This window comes from Manacus vitellinus, unplaced genomic scaffold (genome assembly GCF_001715985.3).
Source record: "Manacus vitellinus isolate BGI_N305 unplaced genomic scaffold, ASM171598v3 scaffold_5_pilon, whole genome shotgun sequence".
NCBI classification, from domain to species: domain Eukaryota; kingdom Metazoa; phylum Chordata; class Aves; order Passeriformes; family Pipridae; genus Manacus; species Manacus vitellinus.
In genome coordinates this window covers 34818168-34843010 of record NW_021940682.1, presented here as the reverse complement: position 1 = coordinate 34843010, position 24843 = coordinate 34818168, and the positions used below count along the sequence as shown (strand labels likewise).

At 37.2% G+C, this 24843-nt stretch overlaps 1 protein-coding gene across 6 annotated transcripts in view; it reads right to left on the bottom strand.

The window, feature by feature from the left end:
• The window catches only part of TAFA2 (TAFA chemokine like family member 2), a 165313-nt gene extending 140724 nt beyond the window's left edge, over nucleotides 1–24589 (bottom strand). For 5 of the 6 annotated variants that reach the window (XM_018080724.1, XM_018080721.1, XM_018080722.1 and 2 more), the window contains exon 1: nucleotides 24501–24589. In XM_018080724.1, coding sequence (XP_017936213.1) covers nucleotides 24501–24508 — 8 coding nt within the window. In that variant the 5' untranslated portion in view covers nucleotides 24509–24589. The remainder of the gene's footprint in view (nucleotides 1–24500) is intronic. The other variant, XM_008926537.3, reaches the window with a different exon arrangement.
• Nucleotides 24590–24843: the final 254 nt, after the last annotated feature.

Here is a 24843-nt window from a genome sequence, read left to right as displayed (position 1 = left end):
CATGAACTAATATGAACTCTGGGGCAGGTACCTTATTTTGTTATGGATTCATACAGCTCCCAGGAAAATAGGGGTTGGTCTATGACTGCAGCATCTTAGCACTGCCACAGCAACAACATAAGAACAATGTAAACGTCAGTCACAGCACTGAGCCCCTGCAATACATCTGCCTGTGACTCAAGCAGGAAATCAGCAGATTTTCAAACAAAGCCTGTCATGAAAAAGCAATTTAAACTCCAAATCAGTTGAAATATAAAATGCTTCCTCTCAACAATTTTAAGAAAACAAAGCTGTAAGGAAGTGTCAAAGTCATTATAAAAAAAATACAAAATGTTTCTCTATTTTTAATGTACAGTTTTTCAAATGAAAGCAGCAGTCTATTTTGCTGTGTTGAGAACTGCTGCCCTATTCCGAGCTAAGAGATTAATGCCTTTCACACAACAACCTGATAAAACAGTTCATGCAGACTTTCTTGGTACTTCAGAGAACAAAGCGTCCTAAGAAACCAAAGAATTAAGAGCTGCTAATTCTTGTTATCTTTTTCCTTAAGAAATGGGATACATAATAACAACTTGGCTAAATGGCTACATCACCCATTCCTTCCCCCCTGGATTTTTTAAGGAATGAGTAGCACATGAGTATCAGCCTCAGGTTAAAAGTCGTATCTTCTCGAGTCCATGATCATGCAGGTATCTTCCCTTCCCTTTTCAGTATTTCCTGAAAAAGTACTCTGCCAAACGGATACGTGTCTAATGAAAATCAAATCCTTAGCGGAGGCAAGATGTAAAATACCATGGAAAACAGTGATAGCAACTGAGGATATTCCCCAATTTCCACTGTTTTGTCAGCATACACACTGAGCTTACTTACAAAGACTTGCATTATTCAAACAAACCTAAAAGCTACAGGGTGGAAAAAATCCTAAGTCCTTATGGTTTAATTAACTGCTAAGCCTTATTCCTGGGGCCATCTGCCCTTCACTCAGAAGCTGCCATTGGCACCCTCCCACAAGACTAACAGCCATTACAGGTCCTCTTGCCTTCAGCATCCCCTCGCACAAAGCAAATACTTAATCTCATATAACAATACCATCTAGTGGTAAAATATATTCATTACACTGGGAATCTCCCTCATATATTTTCCTACAGCACCACCGGATACACATGGCAAGAGCAGAAAACGTGTCCTCATACATATACCTCTGCCCAGCACCTGAACAAATTCATAACTATTCATTGCATCTAAACATATTCTTAGCTTTAAGCACATGAATCTCTTCATGCAGAGCAGATGAGCTTGTACCCCTCTGAATGATATTAATATATTGATGCCATATACCATCACCTAAGGAGCAAAGACACCGAACCAGGTAGGGAGTCATCACAAAGCATAGTTACAAGTTACAAAGCACCTGCTACAAGTCTGCTGGCTACAGTGTCTCTACGGCTCCTATATGCTATGTAACAACACAAGAAATACAAATTTCTCCTGTTCTGAACTGAGTAAATATGGGAAAATAGTGCTTACTCCTCTCTACATAAAGACAGAAGTTGTATTCAGGTGGTAGCCTGAATCAACCTCCCCGGTATGACTTCACTTGTCCATGATATCTGAGCAAAAAACTGAACATAAAGGCAAACTGTTACATTTAGCTGCAAAATCTTTAGGAGAGTGTGAATGGTTTGAGACAGTAGAATAAGGGCTGGAGTGAGTCAGCAAGGCAGAAAAATGACAAATGGGAAACAGCAACAACCTGTTTTATAAAACAATAAATACTAGTTACATTGATGATGCAGAGCAAAAAAGCTGTTTGATATGAAATAAAATTATTCAAAAACAGAATCCTGTACTAATGCAATGGGGCAATCTGCTCTACTTCAGTAGGCTTTGTGGGAACATTAACACATTGTAAACAACACATTAACAAAGACTGCATATTTGTGAAGGGCAAATTAAGTCAATACTCAAGCTGTAGGAACAATTTAGTACATAAAGCAGTGTCATGTGCAAGTCTGGCTTGTTATCAGCTCGGTCTTTTGATTTTTTTCTCTCTCAAAAAAGAACCAGCTTTGTCCAAAAGCTGAAATAGCGTGATACATAGGGAAAAAAAACAAGCATTAAACTTACACCCTACCAACTTAAATCAAGCACCATTTGCAGCAAGCTACAAAATTCTGCTTATAGTGAAACAGAAGATTCTACGAAAAACACTTTATTGTTTGAAATATGTTCTTACAAATTAAAGTCAATTGCTTTCACAGGACGTGATGGTCTAGAAGCCTTCTATAAACTTTAATTGTTGATGTTGTTTTTCTGCAACATAAAATTTTTCTCTATTTTTTATGTACAGTTTTTCAAATTAAAAACTGTTCATGATGAAATGAAAAATTCACCCAAGAATCCTGAAAACTATTTAAATGCTTGTCTTTCTCACACTCGAAACCTCTTAATTATCTAATTTAGCAAGACGAATAATGTAACTATTACCCCATGAAAAACTGATGTTCTTCAGAATCTCCTTTAAGCAACCACTTCACTTAATGAAAAGATCAGCAAAAGAAGCAATTTCCAAACATGAAACGTTTATTAGTCAGCAATAACAACTACCTATTAAAAAATGGTAAATTAGCAACAGCAGTGAATCCAACTATTGTTTAGAATGCTATTAAGAGTTAATACGTTAAGGGAATATAGTGACAACCTCTTATGAATAAAAAACTATGGAAAATATTATGTTTTAAGAGATTCTGAACAGAAATGCCATTGGGATCATATAGTTTCTCTCCAATGTATATTACTGCCACCCTCGAATATACAATTACATAATCACAAGCTTCAATTTATTATTTTAAATGTTAGTTATCAGCTCTAATATATTTTGGGTTTTAAATCTATTCATAAAGCTCTTTACAAAGACAACTAAAATTAATTTGAAACTCGGTCTTAACAGAACCAATATTTGGCTGGTATCTGTAATCTATTCAAGTCTGTTTACATAGGGAAAACACTAGTTTCACTGCTGAATTTGAGGCAGGAGTTGACGTATTCTATTCCCCAAGGTTTAAAAAATGCAGTGAATGAGGAGCTCAAGCCAGAACACTTGCTGGACCAAAATTCCTGAAGCAGCATACCTGTTCTGCTCAGTCCACCTGCACTCTGCTCCTCATACCAACGAACCATACGCAGATCTTTACAGAATTTCAACCTGTCAGTACTGACTCTTGACTAACATAATTTCAATAAAGAAATCAAAACCTAAAGACAGTGCTTCAGAACTAAACTATACCACTGGATGAAAATTCCTTTTCATTTTTCATTTTCAAAGGAAAGTTATGCTTACAGACAAATGATTTGTCATTGATTCTTTACTGTTACTTGCATTTAAATGAATATGTTATGACATAAACTTCTCTATACATAACATCAGACTGTCATAATTGTTATAACCATATAATAAAAAAAAATCTTGCATATTGTAAAAGTGATACCAGTAGCATTCAATCATGGAAAGTAGCTTTCCATCATTCGCATCTTCATAATTCTTAAGACAAAAATTGAAAGGGGTTGATCATCACATAGCATACAAAAGCAAATACTGAACAGGGAAACATTCATATCTTCATATCGGCGACGATTTATTACAGAATTATAGAGAAAATTTCATTTGATTCCTTAATATTTTCTTGTCTTAAAAACCAACAAATTAACTTCCTAAACAGTTTTACTAGATTAAGAGAAGTGATTGAAAACTTTCATTTTACAGCTTTCAAGATTCCTTGATGTCTGCTAAAAGAGCATCATGGCAGGACACAAGCAGTCAAGATTACTGAAGGTGTCAGGGAGAGCTTTGTAATACAGGTTCTGGGTGTCAGAATCTGCTGTTCACTGACAGGGTAGAGCTGCCTGGGATGGGACAGTGGGTGGCAGCCATGGCTGTATTGACCACGCAATAGTGGGGTCCAAGACCCTGGTGAGTAAGAAATGGAATACTGCCGAGATTTAGCCTAGGACCTGTCCTGCTTAATGTTTTTATCAGTGCCTCGGAGGAGACAGTGGAGTCCATGTTCATCTAGTTTGCAGATTAACACCTAAGAGTGAGGGGCCAGCTGATATGCTGAAAGGCAGAGCTGTCTTTCACAGAGATGAAGGTAGGCTAGAGAAATGGGCTGAAAAGAACTATGAGAAATTCAGCAAGGAGAAAAGCCAAGTGCTGCCCCATGGAAGGAAGCCCCCCTGCTGCAGCTCAGGATGGGGAGGGACAGGCTGGGAAGCAGTTCTGCAGAAACTGCCCCAGTGGGCAGCTGAGCAGGGCCCTCCCTGAGCCCTAGCAGGAGGGACAGCCAGCAACCTCTTGGGCCATATTAGCAGGGGCACAGCCAGCAGATCAAGAGAAGGGATCATCCTCCCTTAATCCCCCACTCAGCACTCACTAGACCTCATCTAACTGTGTCCAATACAAGAAAGACACGGACAAACCAGAGAAAGGTCAGCAGAGAGCCTCCACAATGGTTGGAGCTGAAGCACTTGTTCTACAAGGAGAGACTGAGGGAACCAGGGCTTATTTAGTGTAGAAAAACCTTGGAGGTATTTAACAGCAGCATGCCAGTGCGTACAGGGAGGTTAACAAGAAGATGGAGCCAAACTCTTCATGGCATGAGGACATGAGGTTCAGAACGGATTTAACGAAAAAAAAATCACCCTTAAGGGCAGTCAGGCAGGGAAGCAGGTTGTCCAGCCTCTTGGATATTTTCAAGACAAGACTAGATAAAGTTCTGTACAATTCAGTTTGACTTCAGACCTGACACTGCTTTGAGTAGGAGTGGACTTTGAGGCCCCTTCTCCTGAATTACCCCACGATCCTATGGCCCTAAGACTAAGTCATAACCTGTCTCTTCCTTATTTTCCTATAGGGTGCAGCATATATGCTGGTTAAATAACTAGATGCAAATAGCTTCCATTAGTTTGAAAACAGAGTTATGTCTATCCATGTTAAAATTAGCATTTGTAAATTCAAATAATGATTTACTATAAATGTTCAGATACTTCCATTTTGGCACTTTACACATTGCCAAATATTCCTAATGAAGTTTTGCTGCTATTTTGAAAATAGTCATACACATAACAGATTACTCCCCTTTCAGCTGCACCGTAATGATAACCCTCAAAACCATCAGGATATTCCAGAGTTTGAGGATTCATTGACCACAAAGAAACTGATGCCCTTTTCAGCTAATGTTAGTTATTTTCTCAACTAAAAGAAGAGGAAGAATGCACACGAACATTCACATTACCAAGGTGCATATCTGTTCTGTTCCAGGATCACTCTTTAATTATTTTGCTGTTCATGTTGTTGTATTCATAGAGATTAGTCACTGCATATTCTACTTCATTAATCATCTTGGGTTTTTCCTTATGATGAAATTAGCAACCGAAAATTTCAAGAACTCTTGGAATGCATGACAGCATTATGTGCCCCACTACACATCTTACATATAAACAGTTAAACTACTTTTACATAAACTGCAGTAAGCTTTATGGCAACCTTCACTAATTCCTGGGAAAAAAAAATCACTCATTCTGGAAACTGCAAATCTTATTCCCACTCTCTGGAGCATTCTGATTTTTTAACACTATTGAGCCACAATCACCATCATAATCGCACCCTGGAAAAAAATTTAACCAGTAGAAGTTATAAAATTTAACTCAACAGCATACTTGCTCTGTTACCTCTGCATCCCTGCGTCTAAGCCAATAGACTGAAGACATTTTTCTCTGTGTAATATGTATCCCCATGACAAATGTAATGAATAAAACAATATCTGGACACAAAGTCTTTAAGTACATATATAATCCAATTTGGATTGCTTTTGTGTGCTTATATGTATTCTGGAAATACAGTTCAAAACTCATCTATTTCCATTTCCCTTGTCATGGTACACTGCTTAAATGTGAGATCCTCTCACATTCCTGGACAGGTCATGTGTAGATGTGAGCTGTTGTTGCTTCAGATCAAGTACACAGGACTGCTCTGATTTTTATATGGAGAGGTCCCCTCTGATAAACTGATTATTCATAATATTTCTCTAAGTCCTTCTTAATTTGATACTAAGGTCCACTAACCTAATTATAAGATCCAAGAGATTCTCTACCTCAGTTCTGTCTTCGATGAAACTCTCACCTAATCCCTGTCCTTAGTGAAAAAGGATCCAATCTTTCTCCTCGGTTCTACTGTGTGCCCTTGAAGCATCCCTGTAAGGGTCATTTCAGCAATTCAGAGTGTAAGAAACATACTGCCGTGAAGAAGAAGAGGGAATGAGGTCAGCTTCTTTTTATGGACTGCAGAAATCAAATGGAAATACCAGTCACTCTGTTAAGAACATTAAATATGAATTTCCATGTCCCATCAGAAGAAGATGACCTGCTACTGTATTCCATCCTGCATAAAACATTCACAGAATACTTGAAATAAAACTTAAAAATTACTAAATGTGGAAAACCTTTTCTTTTTAGAGAATTAAATAAAAATTTTTGTTTTCTTACCCAGGGAGTAAGTAAAAAAACAAACAAACAAACAAACAAACACACACACACACACACACACACAAAAAACCAAAACCAACAAACAAACAAAGAGGCCCGGTGAAATAACAATTTCAACAAGGAAGATCTGAAATATGAAGCTGCCACCATAACTTCTATTTTCTGCATGCAACTTGGTACATTTTACAAGGTGAGATGTTTCAATTGGATATATTTTTAAAACTTTAACCACAAAGCTCAAAAAAATACAAAGTTTATTTAGGTTGATTCTAAAATAGAATTACAAAAAAAAGACTCAATCCACAGTCATATTGTTTAGTGTTGTTCTGCAAAAGTTTGACTATTTGGTTCAGATTTCCTCTTACAGATGGAAAAGACAAAAGAAACAAGGAGCATACCCTTAGAGAGAGATGTGATCATTATTGTTGAGTCCTGCAAAGCTGACAGAAAATTCTCTTCAAAACTTAAGGCATTCTCAGTAGAACCCTTTAAAGGAAAGATTTATTTCTGAAGACTGATGAGGATAAAGTACAGATCACCTGAAGGATGTTTCAAAGCACCTAATCTGAACGCTCTGAACTGCCCTCTGGATATGTCCAGTGGTCCTAACTGACCATAGAAAAGCCTCAGGAGGACTACAATAGCTGTCTAGAACAAAGGAATTGCATTAAGTTTTTAAAATAAAGTAATGACTTCTGGATTTCTGAAGTAGTCAGTGACAATTTGTCCTCTGCTGCACTGACATGCTGTCTCACAGTGGTTCTGAGTAACTTTGATACTTCACTGAATTTTTGTTCCTCTCAAAGAGCATTTTAGGAGCAGAACGCATCTAAAGGTGTTCCAGTATACAGGAGCTTAGATCTGCTATACACTCCTTGCTGGAAAGCTTTGTTGTATGCCATTTCACTCAGACTGAGATTTATCATTACACAGTGCCTAAGAAAAATTAGCATGTTTACTGGGAAACAGGCAGGGAACCAAATTGCAAAATAACAAAATAAAAAAAATTAAAAAAAAAAAATTTAAGATTCTATTTAGGAATAAAGATTCAGTTTCCTCATCTCTTAGCTAGCTTCTATCTCTCCTTCTCCTAGTTTAGCTGAAAATTCTCTAACTTAAAATGGAGTTTCTTGTCCAAGATGAGTGCTGCTCATGGAGGAGGAAAGAAATCAAGAACTAAGATTCTCATATTTGGATATAAGACTATCTGTGAGGATATTTAGTGAGAATTCAGTATTAGGAGAAATACTAAATGCACAAATTGCTTATTTCATTCATAGCTATCCTTTTTTCTATGAATATCATGCAAAGCCTGATTACAGTATTATTAGAAGTCATAAAATTCAGAATGAGATAGTTCCAACACAGCAGTGCATTACTTCATCACCCAGGTTTCTGTTCCTCTGAACCTACAACAAACAAACACCAGCAGAACCATGTATGCCACGTCAGCTTGGGCTTCCTGAGTCTGCACACAACCTGAAACCAGGACTCAGGGATTATCTCACTGCTTACTGCTCCCTCTGACGTGTCACACAGGCACAGTCTATAATGCTTTCACACAAAGGTGTGTAAAGCGGGAGTCTTAGTACAGAAGAAAGCAAGTAAAAGGCAGGAGGACTGGTAAGGTGCAGAGAGTCCAAGAGACAATACATAGAAATAAACTTAGGGACAAATGCTTTACTGTCTCCATGATCTCCACATGAATCCACCTAACATTACAGGGAACTATAGAGGTTTCCCTCTGCCTGTACTCCATCTGACAGACTATCAAATAAATGCTAGAGTCTCGCCTTTTCCTCTTCATGAATTTGCCATGCCAGATCAAAGACGTGGGAATTTGGGACCAGTGCAGTACTGATGCAGCTGGCAGAGTTGTTTATTTGAGAGGCTAAATTCAACCTTCGCTTGGTCGAATAACATAATTGTGCTTACTGGGAGCCTGCTTTTTAAAAGGTTCAATTCTTTCTGCTGCCAAGAATCAGAGATTGCTTTCAGCATGTTGAAATTATCTCAGGAGAAGGCTTTTGTGAGCCAAACCAGTCCAAAAGTATTCTTAATTGCTTTCCACACTCTTGTGAAACATGAGATTATGCAGCAAACCCACATTCTAAAAGAGAAAAATTAAGGAGAGAAAAAGGTGAAAAAACAACCCAACAGAGAAAAATAATAATCTTAACCATAAACCTTAAATAACAAAATGCAACTTCAGATGTAAGGAGTTTATAATAATCGTTGTGCCCCCCACAGAAAACTGCAATCAGGTTATGTTAGCGATGGAACATAGACTATGCAGATCTATTTAAACAAGATCACTATTTGAAAACTATTTGACTGGTTTATACAGATGCATATTATCTTTTATTTGTAAATTGCCCCATAAATTTAACTGAATTTATAAGACTTAGAGAGCCTTCTGAAGAGCAAATAAATTTTCCCTTCTCTTGGTTTGCTTTTATTAATACGTCAGGAGTTTCAGGAAAGATGAGATTATCTTTCACGCTAGAATAGCAATGCTGACACAACAATATCAAAACTATTACTGAAAAACATTAGTCTGCAGATCATTTTCATCTATTGTACTGAACTACAAATATTTCTTTGGTAAATGCTCAAAATGAAAGTAGACAAAAGGAGCAGTGGAATACAGCCTCTGTAATCAACAGCTTTATCCTCTTCAGAAAGCCTAGGATTATGCCAGGAAAATTCAGAGAATTTCTCAAGTTTAGATAACAAGGAACTAAAAAGCTTTGAAACAGATTAGTTAGAAACAGAATGTCTGTAAGTGCTATGAATCATTTAATACGGATATGGGTGCAGATGGGTTAGATAAATGTCAGTCTAAATTCATATAAGATGTGACAAGTTTTGTCTCTTCGGTGATTCTTCTGTCAACTTGAATAATTTGCAGAGGAATATATCTGGTTTCCCCCCTCCTCTACTGAGACATCTCATTCTGTCATTCAATAAATATAAGTATCCAAGCAGAAGCCTTTTCTAAATCTGTGCACCAAACACACTCATGAGCATATTTGAAAATAATTGTACAGGAAGTTCTAAGCATTGAGGTGACTTATATACTTACTAAAAAAAAAAAAGTATACTTTATGAGTGTTTCCTGATCACTTTCTCTGTAAATGGAATACAAGAAGTGTAATTTATAATTAGCGACAGCTCAGCTTAAAGCCAGGGAATGTCAATATACTAGGAAAATTAGGAGTCTAACATAAAATCTTCCAGGTTTGAGGCAATCTTAGGTGAGACACTTGCTAAAATAGGCCGATGACAGAAACATGCAATACAGGTTGGCCAATGCACACCATATGAAATACTCCCGCCTACAGCCATGTTTAAAATTAGCATGCACTCACTAAAAATAATGACAGTTTTTCAGTACATCATGCTATTTCATATTAAGTTGGACTGAGTTGGGCTGAAGCAATGCACATAGAAAAATAAGAGGTCTCTCTACTATTCTGTATAAAAGATAAGATATCTGCAGGACTCGTAAGCTGCAGGTTATGCAGCTATAAGGTATGTCTGCTTGGAAGTGATTTAGAGATATTTGACCAATTCCTCAATTAGAAACTAGATTTTATTAGATTCAGTTTCATTAAATAACTCCATATTAAATGTTTTCTAGATTAGACATATATTCTCAGAAGCTGGATATTTACAAATTCAGATGATATAGCATAGTTAGACCTGTGACACAGCACTGTCTGACATACTGATGAAAATACATTACACAAAATCAGTTTAGCATCTCTTAAATGGATTAAAAAATAATTCTTCAGTGATACTGTTCCTTGTGGAATTCCATAAGATCTATTATTGATCACAGATAAAAATATTACGATGTAAAATTATCGTTCATAGGATTCGCAGAACATCTCTTAATCCAAAACAATGTTAAGAAAAATCTAGATTCTACAAAATGACTTGATGTTTTGGCAAATCAGACTTATTTGAGTTAGTGGTACTTTTAACAAAAGTTTGTGTACCATGGTTGAATTATTTGCATTATACTCTTTGTACAAGAAACTTTACTTTAAAGAATTTAGAAGGTAAGATGATTAATTAACTAATCGTAGGAGTGCAATATGGTACAGTGCCATGACTTATATATTTACTTTTAATAATTGTTGAATAGGACATTGATGGAAATGCTGTACTGTGCACTGTAAGGTTTTATATATTCCAAGATCATCTTCAGAGTAAGTGAAAAGGAACAGGGAGAAAAGTTCCCCAAAACCTTTCTTTTTCACCCTGCAGCACAGTTCTTTGGAAGAGAATTCATTTAGAAGTAACACTAGGGTATATAAGCTAGTCCCCAAGCAACTGCATCACTACCTAAAGGTACAAAAAAAAGAATGGCATGTGATTTTCACATATAAGGAAAAAGAATCCCATTGTATTTGCTTAAATTAACACAAAAGGGCCAGGCCCTACATAATCTACCTTCAGTAGATCTGTACAAACACTGGAGTTTGTAGATGAGGTAATAAAGTGGAAAAAAAATTAGAATAAAACAAAAAACAGGATTCTCTTCAGCAAACAAGAATTACAAAAATTCTGTTTAAACTCGTAAGTTTCATCTAATTCAAAAGGGCATTTTTGACAGTTTTGGTGTTGTGTTTTTCAATCATTTTTGAATTCAGGTCACTTCAAAAGAAAAATGTAATTTCAAAGTAAAATTCAAGTAATTTCATTCCTATAACATTAGAAAATTCTGTGTGGTCCTGAGTGCATGGATGTTTCCCTTAAAAACTATGAGCATTTTTATGTTTTCAAAATCCCTTTTTATCCCCAACTAAATCTGTTTCCCAGATTGCATCCCATTTCACATTTCAGCCTCTTCTTACAACATCACTAAACCTGTAAATCAAGTGAAAATATATTTCAGAATATGTAAAATAAAAAGGTTACACTGTGTAAATTACAATCTCCAAATGTCAGTGCTACGTTATTTCATACTGTTGTTAACTGATCTTTTCTATCATTCTCTTTTTGAAGGACTGTGTATAAATGCTGTAGAAGAGGTGAGGTAAACATTATACTCAATGGTATTTTTCTATTCTGTGGTAATGATACAAAGTCAAAACAAGTGTAATGACTCATAAAAGATTAGCAAACTGTCACATGTAAATAGAACTCTTGTTATGACATCTATAGAGCAACCTCACTGGTGATCTTACATTTGACAAATCAAAATCAGGAGAGAATGCAGTAAAAGACAGGGGAAAACTCCTAATGTAGCTCTGAAGGGAACTCAGCAGGTTGAGATGGGAAAAAGTCATTCCATTCCAGTATGATTGTCATGGTATGCATAAATAAGAAATGCATATACATACATCTTCATGCTCTGGTCACTCTTGAGGTATTGATTTCCAAAGTCCATTGGAAGATTTCCATAAGACCTACATGGCTAAATCACAGAGACAGCAATAAAAATCTCAAGCTTTCATTCGAAGTATTTAAAGATGCTTACTCTTGCATCTCATAAGGTATGATGAAATCTTAGATCTGTACTTGGACAAACTATATGCAACACACAAGAGCTTTTCACACAAGAAAAAAAAAAAGCAAAACTTAATCCAAAATGTGAAACCCCACTCACTGAGACAAAGCATTTTGAAACGTTTGTGCCACCCATGTTTGACTGAGCACAACAGAAACTTAAGTCTAAGCTTGTGAGGTCTTTTCTTAACCTAAACTTTCTGATAAAAAATTGGTTTCTGCCTTGTATTTTTCAAGTGGGACTTCTGTCTAGAGTGAGACTTCTGTCTAGAGTGGGAGGTTTTCCCACCATTGTCACTGATACTTTCTGGTTTGAGTTAGCTTTCATCTCAGTAACAGAACCTTGAAAAACAGATCAACAAAGTCTTGAAAAATTTGTAAATAACATGAATCACATTTACAGTTAAGAAACAGCAAGGTTTTGTCAGTCTAAATTAGCATCCTAAACTGTGTTTAAAATTAAATAGAAATATTTGGTATGATACTTTTAAAATAATTCAAAATTAACTTCTAGTAGTAGAGAAAATCAACACCCGAAACATCAACACAGAGGTGTAACACTTTCTATCCTAGTTGGTGGTGAGACCATGTGTGGCCTGCATATCATGCTTCACATTCACACTTAATCAGAGAAACAAAAGAAAATTTTTTTAAAAATTCTCCCAAATAGTAAGCTCACAAACCCTTCAAAGAGGCAGTTCCTACAGAGTCAAATCTTGGACTGAGATGTTATGGGAAGCAAATTTGGCCCAAGCAACCTGCAATTATACCAGGCATCATCCTTAGCAGGTAAAAAGCTAAAGTTGTTTGGCCACCCTCTTGTGTCAAAAAAACATATCACTCAGAATTCACATATTTTTTGAGGACTTTTACTTTACTTCATGATCCACAGAAATCAGACATGAGAGAGTCCTCTCCTTAGCAGAAGACAATCTGCTCTTTACAGGTGTCTCACGCTGGAAACCCAGTCTGCTGCTCTTGAGAACAATTGTACAGGATCAGACTGAAAGTACATCTCCTCCCATAAATAGTTTCTAACAGTCATCAACAGAATGAGCCTTCTAAGAAGCTTATAACTTCTGTAACTTTATTAAGAACTTGTAACAGGAATCATTGCATGTTTACATGCTCCTTATAAGAGCATGTAAACATGCAGTGATAATTTCCCCATGCTCACAATTTCTAGTAATTTACATCTCACTTAATTCCTCAGACAGAGAAGCCATTTTTTATTTTTAATAGGAACTTTTCATGGCAGTGACCATTTCTTAAGTCATATAAACTTTTAGAGTCCACAACAGCTTGCAGCAAGCAGTTCTGCAGCTCAACCACAAACCATGCAAAGAACACCCTCTGTCTCAGGCATGACCCAGCCTGGTTCTCCTCTTTTTTCTCCTCCTTCCATATATACTTTGGGATTTCTTTCATTCTCTTTCGTCACTCTGTCCAACCTAGGGCACTTCAAAATTCCCTGATCCCTAGTTGTATGGAAGACAGCTGATATACTACAAAGCTTGATCTCTCCAAACATTATGAATGACACATGCCACTTGACTGTCATATTCATCTGGAGATCAAGAAAGAACATTTTAGGGTACTTCTGAACAGACCACTAAGGCTTCCGTCCTTGTAATTAATATTCTTGTTCTCTAATTTTGTTATGGGAGGAAACACTAGGTCACAGTATCACCTTATTTGGGTTGAATGTTTGCAATTGGATGCACCAGTCCTCTTACTGCTGTCTCAGGTAGTTAAGATGCAACCTCAGACAAACAAAGATCAGTAGCACCACCTTGAATCATAAAAAAAAATCTGTCATCAACTACACTCAAAAAAGCCTAAACAATTCTGGAAGCATGTCGTGATATATTCACTACAACCCACATTGCTAGGCATCTGAGACAAACACCTAGGAGTGGTGACATAATTTTCAATTACAGAGTTTGAGTGAGATCCCCAAGAGAATATGCTCTGCCAAGTGCCTGAAGACAACCATAGCCTCCACAGGGCATCACCTTGGAAGGTACAGGATCTGTTGTGAGCCTGAAGGAATAATTAACTAGAGACGGTCACAACACTGCAGACAGATGGTAAGAAACTAGCCAGGGAATGTAGAAGTTGTCCCACAATGCCTCTTTGACAATTTTATGCAGTCTTCCATTCCAGAATGATCACATAAAGTGAACCTGAAATTAAGTACTTTCCACGACCAAAAGGCCACCTTAGTCACCATAGCTGTTATCTTAAAAAGTTCATGCTGAAGTCCAAAACAGATTTCTGACTTTGGAGGAAAACTTAAAGGAAAAGGTTTTTATTCAGTTCCTTATCAGAAAAAGGACATATTCCAAAAGCATGAAAATTAAGTAGCGTTGATAAACTCAGGTAGTGGTTAATTTATTTTTTTTCCACTTTTAGCTTTCATTGGGAATCTCAGTCAATTTATACCACAAGAGGAATCCATCTCCTATCTAGGAAGGACAATTTTTACTCATTGTTTTTTTCTGTTTGAAAAATACTTTCAAGAATGTGTCCCTACCCAGGGGAAACAAGGTCACGTCAGAAGCCCTCTGTATAGATAATTCATTCACCCAGATTTCTTCTAGTGTAGTGGATGAGACACTCAAAATGCCCATCAAAATCATACACTCATTCAAAAAAATCATTGCCACTTATTATTCCATGCTGTTAGGTTTATTGTCCATTTAGAAAGATTTTATTTTTTCTCAGAATAGTGCAAGTACTCAGAGAAAGACTACCACATGAAGTTCTGTCAAGATTCTTGCTAATTTTAAAAATCTTAAGCAAAAGTTCTATATGAAAATAAACACAGATATAAACATCGTTGGCCCAGCTTTGTATTTGTACAAAGACCGCAAAGCCTTGTCACTTCTGTAAGCAGCACATTTAGAAAGCCTTTGATGGAGTTTTTGAACCCTGAGGATCCAAACATAGGTCTGAGGTCTTTAAGAATGTTACAAGTTGCCAGAAAGTAGTTTTAGAATCTGAACTGTAAAAGGTAGAAAGCTTTGCCAAGATGACTGTTTTCCCTGTGACATTACAGCATAAGATTTCTAGCCTTTTTCAGAGGCTGGACAGCCATGTGAATTTCTGCTCACTCACTGGCATAGGCAAGATGTCCTAAAAGAGGTCTCAGCACCTGGTTTGGTGCAAATTGAGCCCACCTTTTGCTAAAGCAGCAAGAATTCACATGCAATAACAAGTGTAGCAAGTACATACTGTCAAATGCTTTTACTAAAGCTGGCAGAGATAGAGACATCACTTGCTGCACCCCCTTGACAATGTTATTATTTCACTTCTCAGCATGTCTTGCAGGTGATACCATCTCTCAAACCTGATTTTAGTCTCCCTTACACATTGAACAAACATTACCCTTCTCACAGTTATAATCTTGTTATAAACTGTGTGAAAACTTCTACGAAGTTATGTTTCTGCAAAGCAGCCTGACTTAGCTGCAGTTTCCAGAAGAAAATGTTTTTGTATAATCGCCGTATGCACCAGGACAGATCTTGGTTCAAAAATAAAAGGCTACAATGTCTTACGCAAATCTGGGGGTTGAGTGAAGAAAGGGCAGCGATCTGGAGGTCATAAATATTCTGGCTATGCTCACTCCATATGCTCTGAAGTTCAACTATAAATAGCCTTCAAATTGCTACACACTTCAAGGAAGTTGAGTAACCCAGCTTTCACTTTGTAATGTGAGGGTAAAAGTCTAATAATGCCACAGAAGGGCAGAGGAGAAGAGCTGCTGAAGCCATGTTGACATCTGCTGAAAGGTCCTAGCTGTGAATTTCCATAGAGAGAACCAGCTGGCTTTAACACAGACAAAGAAATGAGAAAGTACAAGGCCAGCCAGAACAAGGTCAGCTCTGTGTGGGGAGCAAACAAAGCAGCTAAACACTGACGTGAGTGGTGTATGGGAGGGCGATGGGAACAGCCACACACACCTCTGCCTCCACACATTCAATTGCCAGCAAATTCTACAGCCAGATATAACTTTAGACAATTTTCCTTTTACATATCAGTACAAGTCTTGTATTTGAGATCAGAAGTACTAGAAACAGAAGTTGTGTCATCTGCCACCCCTTTCCAGCCTATTTATTAGTAAATTGTATTGCCTTTGAAACACATTTCCAAGCAAAAACTACTGATGTGCTGGACCCTGTAGCCTACTTGGTCGCTCCATTCCCCCACTGACTCTTCTCAAAATTTTTGTGTTCCTTTCAGCTGCTGGCATTGCCTATGCAAACCATTATCCTGGGAATTCCAGGTAGAAGTAGTTGAATTTGGACACAATCATCAGCTTATAGTGCCAGAGTTGCTTCTGTCATACCACCCTTGCAACAGCTCTCACTGAATTCTCAATGCAACAATGAAAAGGGCTCCGTTATCTGTTTGGCTTCATGCAAAAATGTCATCCATCACTTCGGAAATCACTTTTCCCACACCCCAAATTACAATTTTGGATAGAGGCTGAATCATAAATAAATATTCCAAGAGCACTCAAAAGAGAATCTGTCTCTTTTCCTCTTCTGTAACAATCAAAGCAGGTGAGCCACAGCATTTCAATAGTAAGAAAAAACTCTAATCAACAGTAGCTTATTATTGGTCCTTCGTATTATCATGCTACTTTTCTTTTGACAGTTATATCTAAAGTCCTCAAAATATCCAAACAAAGAAAAATCACTATATATAACTTCTTCTTCAAGGACATCACAAAAAAAATCTGTTTCCATAATCTCCATAGCAATCACAACCCATTTATTTTGAAAATAGAAAGGAAACATTTTTTTTAATCAACAGTCTTCTATTCCAGGCATCTAGTATTTGATCCATTTTTCATAGGCATGGTTCAGAAAACATCTGTGCTTAGGCCACAGATCCGTACATACAACATTTCCTCTCAGAAGTGTCTAGATGAGGTAAGTTCATTGATCTAAGATTTTGTGGATTTAGGGTTTTTGAAGGGCAGCCAAAACTTTCACATCATTTTTCTGCTCTTTCCAGAACTTGATGTTTTGCTTCTTGTTCCTAAACTACTTAAACATATTTACATTGTAAACAACATTATGCTGAGAAGTATGAAGTGGGAAAGGTCAAAAAAAGAAAGGCATCTTTAATGTTTTGGTTTGTATTTCAAGTTAACCATCAAGGGCAGATTTTATTCTAAAAATAGGTCTTGAGCTCTGCACTGAAAAACAATGTGTGTTGGGTTTGGTTTGTTTGGTTTTTTAAATGTTGTCACATTCCTCTATCTGGCACTCTCTGAAGATGCATAGGTTCAATTGTTTGGGCCCTGTGTTTACTATAAAACACTTTTTGATAATAGGAGGATGACCTTTTTCCACAGATTTCCCCTCTCATGAACACTGTCTCTCTCTAGACCCTTTGAAGGACACATCATAACTGAAGTGGATAATCTAATTGACTAGGTAAAGATTCTGAAAGCACTTACTCGGCTTCAGAGCACAAGAGTTGCACATTGTGCTGGAGTACTCAGTGTTAGGATGAGTATTATTCAGAGTGCCAAGTCTTTTGCCAAGAGTCTGCTATCCTCAAGCAGCTTCCAAATGAGGAATGCTCTCTCCCACAAAGTATGTTTTTCTTCAAACTTAACCAGTCTCGTGTCAAAGAACACATCTCAGACCCAACTTCTCTCTTTCTGAAGAAATTTCAGTCCTTCAAACTGAAGGGTTGAAAACCAGCACCTTCAGCCTAGACCTAAAACAAATCCAAAGCCTGATTTACCAATCTTCCTACAGGATGAGGTGTTCCAATTTGTGTAAGTGATCTCTGGCACTCAGTAATGCTCTACTGCACCTGCTATGAGACACACAGTAAATACCCCCTACAAAGGATGGTAAATTTCTGATATGCAGAAGCATCAATAATACAGCAATGTCATGAAATCAAACAGAATGTGTATGAGGTGAGATTCATAAAAGGAGATACTTTTTTCCTTTAACATTAAAACAGGTCAATACAAACTGTCTAGGTCATCATAGGTAACTTCACGGCTATTCAAGCTCTCATTTTCCACAGTTGTGAAACTTGCTGTCCAAACTATGATCGAAATACAGTATTTTCAATAATTCCAAGCAAGGTCATAAAAGCATTTCTCTGTAGAATTTCAAAAAATTTAACACATACGAAGGATCAATTCTGTTAGTCCTCAACTACAGAAAAATCTGAAAGTTTGATGTCCTGATTCCGGCCAAGACAGGGTTAATTTTTGCAGTAGCCAGAAGGGCAAACAGCTAGGGCATAGAGGTTTTCCTATACCACGTCACATCATTTTTCATGGGTGGAGCAGGGGCTCCCTTCCAGGTCAGCACAGTTTAAGGGAGGGAGCGGTCAAGTATTGTCTATTATTGAGGGATTTCCACGTGAATCATTTGTTTCTTGTACTCTCTGTCATTAGTATTGTTGCTGTTACCATTCATTTTCTTATTTCATTGCTGTTTCCAGTATATATCAACCCTTTTGTGCCTACAACTCTCCAGCCCACTGCAGGAGGAGGGGAAGGGGGAGTGAGTGAGTGGCAGGTGGCTTGAAGAGTCTCAGTGAGAGCACTAATTGGGGAGCACCATTCCTAAACCATGACATTTGATCAGCTGAACTTTTTCTGTCTGCAGCCCAAGTTTAGACATATGGACCAATCAAAAGCACCTGCAGAAAATTCAGATTTGGTCCTCGGAATAACATGCAGCTATCCTGTTAGCTTTGTCTAGACCAGAAGTGATTCATACTTTGGATTAGCTAATGTGATTATTGCTTCAAGGTTGTTTCACTAGGAATTGAAACAGTGAATGCCACAACTCAAAATGCATTGAATATCGGTCTTTGCATGAAAGAGCCACATCTCTTTATCTCAAGGTTGTAACAGCTCTCTCAAGCATCCAAGGTCCAACCTTGTAGATGACACAACAGCATCCCCTGGCTAACTAAGCTTTCTAACTAATGCACAAAGGCAAAGGACCTTCTTGTCACCTATACTGCATAACAGCTACAGTCACTAAACTAAATAATATGAACTAGAAATGCCAACTCAACCTCTCTGCATTGAGGACACAACAACATGTTCTTACAACATTTTGTTTAGTGATCACATCCTAAAAATGTTTTAAATCACATTTGGCTTGAAGCCACTTAAATGTTAGAGAAAGAAATGGGAAAAAGAAATTTGACACAAGACATTACTTGCAATCAGCAAAATTCTCTCTCTTGGGAATGTTTTGCAGAAGTCTTTGGAAATAAAACCCATTGAAGATATCATTATAGTAAAGGTGTGAAAAAACATTATTTTGGCAAAGATTGTTTGAAGACTAGTTTGAAAAGATTGTTTGAAGAGTATTTGCTGAATACAAACCTTAATAACATTCATCTCATTTTTTCAGGACCTCATGACACCCTTTTAAGCAAGGTGTATCTCCAGGAAACTTTGACCTACTTAGTACAGAGAAGGGTTTCATACAGATCTGAGAGAGGGGAGTCTTCAGGGCAGGTAGATTAACAAGTAGTTTAATTTTGATTTAACTAGGAAACTTGTTTAAAATACAGTGTTGTTTTTTTCAGCATATGGGCTGAATTGTACGCACATGAGCTTTTTACATGCATAAATGACAGTAAGTTATGCGGGCCGTATCACAATTTGCACATTCAATCTTACTTTGTGCTCACAGGAAGTTCCCAGCTGGAGAACTGCAAATTATAACTGAGGTCAGTAGAAGCTCTAAGAATTCTACTACCCTAACATAAAGTACCATGGGTAGACATCAGCTGAAAATGCAGACCTCCTGTCCAAAAAATGCTTTGACTGGGGAAGATTTGGTTTCTTGGCTCTGAGACAGTTGCATCACCCAAGGTAATATCTGCTATCTCCTCATGTTGAAGTTTCATTCCCAATAGCACTAAGCAGTCCTGTTGAGAGAGCTCAGCAGGTCAGATGAACACTACAAAGAAACAAGTGAGCTCTCCAGAAAGTAGACTTCCCAGTCTACATTTAAACTGGAAGTAGGATGGAAGTCAAGACTAATTGAGAGTTTTTCTGATGCTCTCTTCTGTGCTGCTATGGAGAGGAAATGAAACTGTATGAAGAACTAAGTAACAGCAGCAAAATTTTTTCTAGGGAATGATGCTCATGTACTCATTTGAGAAGGCTTGTGAGGAAAGGAATGGTGAAACATTTAGAAGGGCTTCCAAAGTTCCGTTATCTCCTTCCTTTTTTATTCCAGAAATGGAGGCTGATTATAAATACATCTATATAGCAATCGAAACAAAACCTGCCAAAATCTACAAAGACAAAGCTTAAAATTTAATGTAAATAGGCGAACCCAAGTTAATAGTGCAATCCACTTAAAATGGAAAAAGCACTTTCTGATTCTTGACAGATATTCCCTACAAACACAGTATATATGTATCCTGATTGATAAAGGTCCTACAAAAGCCACCATGCAAATAACCAAGAAGTAGGTAAATCAGGTTTTTTTATTTCTTACTACTATTTTAATAAAAAGCTCTGATTATTTATTTCTCTAAGAATTACCAGAAAAAATAAATCTAGCTTATCCGGTTTGACTAGTGGGCTCATAACTTGTGAGATTTTTCAGACCTCAGCCGAAGATCCAGATTTTCAATGGAGAGGAGAGGTATATTTTTACACATTAGGATTTTGCATTAGACTACATCAGTAAAGTCAAACAAAAAAAAAGATATTAAAATAACAGTTTTAGCAGAAATTTCCTCCAAGGTTAATTAATGTCATAATTGTTGTATGTGATGCTATTATTCTTTCTGTTATCACAGAATCACAGAATATGCAGAGTTGGAAGGGACATACAAGGTCCCTCATTGAGTCCAACTCTTAACCCCACACAGGACCATTCCCAAGAGTCACCACGTGCCTGAGAGTATCATGTATCATCCAAATGCGTATATCAGTAATATAGGTACCAATATGTTTGAGATTATTGCACCTGAATTTAGACATTGAAATATAAGTACTAAATTCAGTTAACTAAATCATAGAATCATTAAGGTTTGAAACGATCTCCAATATCATCAAGTCCAACCTTTGACTGATCACCACCTTACCAACTAAACTTTAGCACTAAGTGCTACATCCAGTTGTTTCCTGAACACATCAAGGGATGGTCACTCTACCACTTCCCTGGGCACCCTGTTCCAATGCTTAACCACCCCTTCCACGGAGAAATTCTTCCTGATGTCCAACCTGAACCTCCCCTGGTGCACCTTGAGGCTATTTCCTCTCATCCTATCACTATTTGCCTAGGAGAAGAGGTTGACCCCCACCAAGCTACAACCTCCTTTCAGGTAGTTGTAGAGAGCTAGAAGGTCCCCCCAAACTTCCTCTTCTCCAGGCTGAACAACTCCAGCTCCCTCATCTGCTCCACATAAGACTTGTGCTCCAGACTCTTGTCCAGCTTATTGCCCTTCTCTGGATAGAGTGCAGCACATCAGTGTCCTTCTTGTAGCGAAAGGCCCAGAACTGGATATAGTACTCAAAGCGTGGCCTCACCAGCGCCAAGTACAGAGAAAAAAATTATGTCTGACATGTTATTGGTCTGGTACATTGCTATAAACTCTATTCGAGTATCTTAAATACTTTGACACATTTAAAATGTTCGCTACAATTAGTTAAAATTCTACCTTTGAGGCAAGTTATTCAATTTGACCAACTTGCTGTGACTTCAACTACAATTCAGTTCATCCAAAGTAGGTATGTGTTTTAAAGCAAGTAGAATCATTCTACATGCCTATAGATGTAGGATTCCAGTGCCTGAACATAACCATCTAGAACTATCTGAGATGTCCAAGACAAGGAGTTGGCAGATGTGATGCAAGGTATCTTGCATCTGATTCAGACAGGCTTCTGCACCCATCTGAAGTAGCACTTGGAGACCAGACAAGATGCTCTAGAGAGTTTTAAATTACATTAAGCACTCAAACCCTACCCTGGATCTCACTTGACTATGAAGCTAAAGCAAATACCTCACATGTAGACCATTGCAACTGAACAACTATTTCAGGTGTCAATCTCAAGCTGAATCCTGCTTCTACTGTCCTTTTTGGTAGGTTATGACCAAATTTCCAACACCTAAAACCAAGCAGCACTGGACTCTTCTTTAAACTTCACAAAGCCAGAACAAGGTGACAAGCAAAGTGTTTTACTCTGTTCACAGATCACTCCAGTCTCTAAAGAAGGAGTTTCTATTGCCATTAAAATAGGATACTGTAACTGTGAATGTAGCTTTGCAAGGTCCATTATCTGACAACAAAATTAATCACAGCTAAAGGTGTATTTACTTTTAATCTTGTGTAGCTTGTGGGGTTTTGGGGGTTTTTGAAAAAGAGAGGGAGATGTCTAGAAAGGTCTTTTTTTCAGATTCTGTATGCTAGTTCAGGAATTTTATTTGATGATACACCATTATTATGCTTCTCCAAATACCAGAGAGTTTAATACATTTTTGAGCAGAGGCTTCAAGATTAAAAAGAATAACTTCCGAAAATAAAATTACTACCATACTTTTGAACAGGCAGAGAAACATAATAATATGAGACCTACGAGACTACTGCTATGCCTAGCTGTATCATTCCAAGTCATAAAATTTAATTGCTGGAAAAAGATATTCAGGCCAATCAAGTAACACAAGGTGGTGGTAAAACACAGTTGTGGCTGTTATTCAGCTTCTGGATTTGATAATATCAGTGAAAAGGTAAATTCCAAATACAAGTTTTATTAGTAGCTGAAAATGCTGAAAGGTGGTTCCACCTTCACCTTTTCAATCAAAATCAGCCACCTAAAGAGCTTTTATTATATGAGATTCACAAAGTGAATTTCAGAGTATCTGCAATGGTTATGTGAAGGGTTCGACTCTCTTTTCTCTGACAGATCTAGGCCATCTGAGCAGGTTTTAAACCTCCTTCATCACCGCCAAGACTGAAATTAAAAAGGAGGTAGGCAGTGCTCAGTCTGAAAGCTTTATAGTATTGAAGGCTAGCAGAGAAACTGAACACATGGAGTTAACCATGAAGGGATACGATGCTATTTTAATAACCAACGTTAATGATTATGGCGTCTGTTGCTCTAGTCCTTTAGCTTTCTCTGAAAAAGCTATTATGTTAGATCTGTGAGCAACTGCTGAAGTCAAACCAACCCAGGCTAGCAAATGCAAGAGATAAGATAGAAAGGACAGGTTGTGTTTTAAAATCCATTTTATAGTTTACTATATTTGATTCTTAATATTAAAAATAACTTTGGATTTTGTCTGTTTTATTCAACTCTGGACACAAATCAGTTAGACCCACCAAGAAAGCCTGGTGTTGGAGGTCAACATGTATTCTGGAATGGCAAAATGATGGCTGTGCTCAAAGAAAGAAAAAGTGCTAGAGGCTTGAAAGCACTGAGAGATATGAGGAAGTGCCCTCAAATGGCAAAGAAAGGGAAAAAATTAGACCTAGTTCAATAATCATGACAAGATCACTGCATATTAAACTGGCAAATTAAAACCGTCACAGAAAATTACTACTATAAATTATTATGCTGGTAAAAAGAAAACCAAGGAGTTGTACCCTCTTATTATATGACTACTTAATGTCGTCAGCATTACTATTTGCTGGGGTGAGGGGCATCCAATTTTTGTAGAAGATTGTATTTATAAGTATATAGAAGTTCCTAATTATTAGTATGTAGTTATTAATCAAACACAATTTTTAAAAAAGAAAAATAATCTATTAAAAAAAATCTAAATCAAAAAATCTGAAGCTACCAATAGCTCAGTTGGTTAAAACATGGTACTAATAATGCCAAGGCTGTGGGTTCAATCTCTTTATGGGCCTTTCACTTAAGAGTTGTGAGTTGGACTCAATGATCCTTATGGGTCCCTTCCAACTCAAAATATTCCATAATTCTGAAACAACAGATTTGGTTTCATTTTTCAAAGAAAGTATTTCTTGGACAGAAGCCTAAGTTAAAGATTGTTTAAATTAAAAGGAAGGACATGCACATTCTCTTCATCATTCTTCTCTTCCCCAATTACAGATTTCCTCTCTTCAGTGCCAGAAAGTATTTACACTAGTTAAAAATGAAAAGGCCTTACAAACCAGGCTTCCATAGAAAGTCATAGGCAGACATGCTTTTCTCCAGTGTATGGTTAGACATTTCTGGGAAACACTAATGAAGTGTCTTCCAAAAATATGAAAAGAGCACAAAATAAAAATAGAACAGAAGGCAGAGGCCAGGTTTCTTTCCTCCAAAATGGAAACAACTATTCAATGTCTTTACAACATTAGCATTATATAAGTCCTCCCATAACAGTGTTATGTGAAACATTGGCTACTGTGAACCAACAGAAAGAATATGACAAAGCATTTGTCAAATTACGAAGTAGTACTTTTCTTACATTTTCATTTCATTCTTCTATTAGATTCTAGTCCCACTTGTTTCTGACTCCGGCCACTATTGAAGCTCCTTAACAGAAAAACTTCTGTGCTTCTTCACAAAAGAGACATAATGGATAAAAATGGAAAGCCTTTATCAAGACCACAGTCACTGGAGAACCTCAGCAACAGCTGGTAAAAACAAAACAGAGACATTGTTTGTCCACTATGCTATTTCGTTTTTCAGTGGGCTCCAATCACTTACCTCATGGACAATGAATTAAGTTCAAGAATTCTCCTGACCTGAAGGGAAAGGAGAAACCAAAGAGAAAAAGGATTTTCAAATAATAACTTGTACCAGAAACA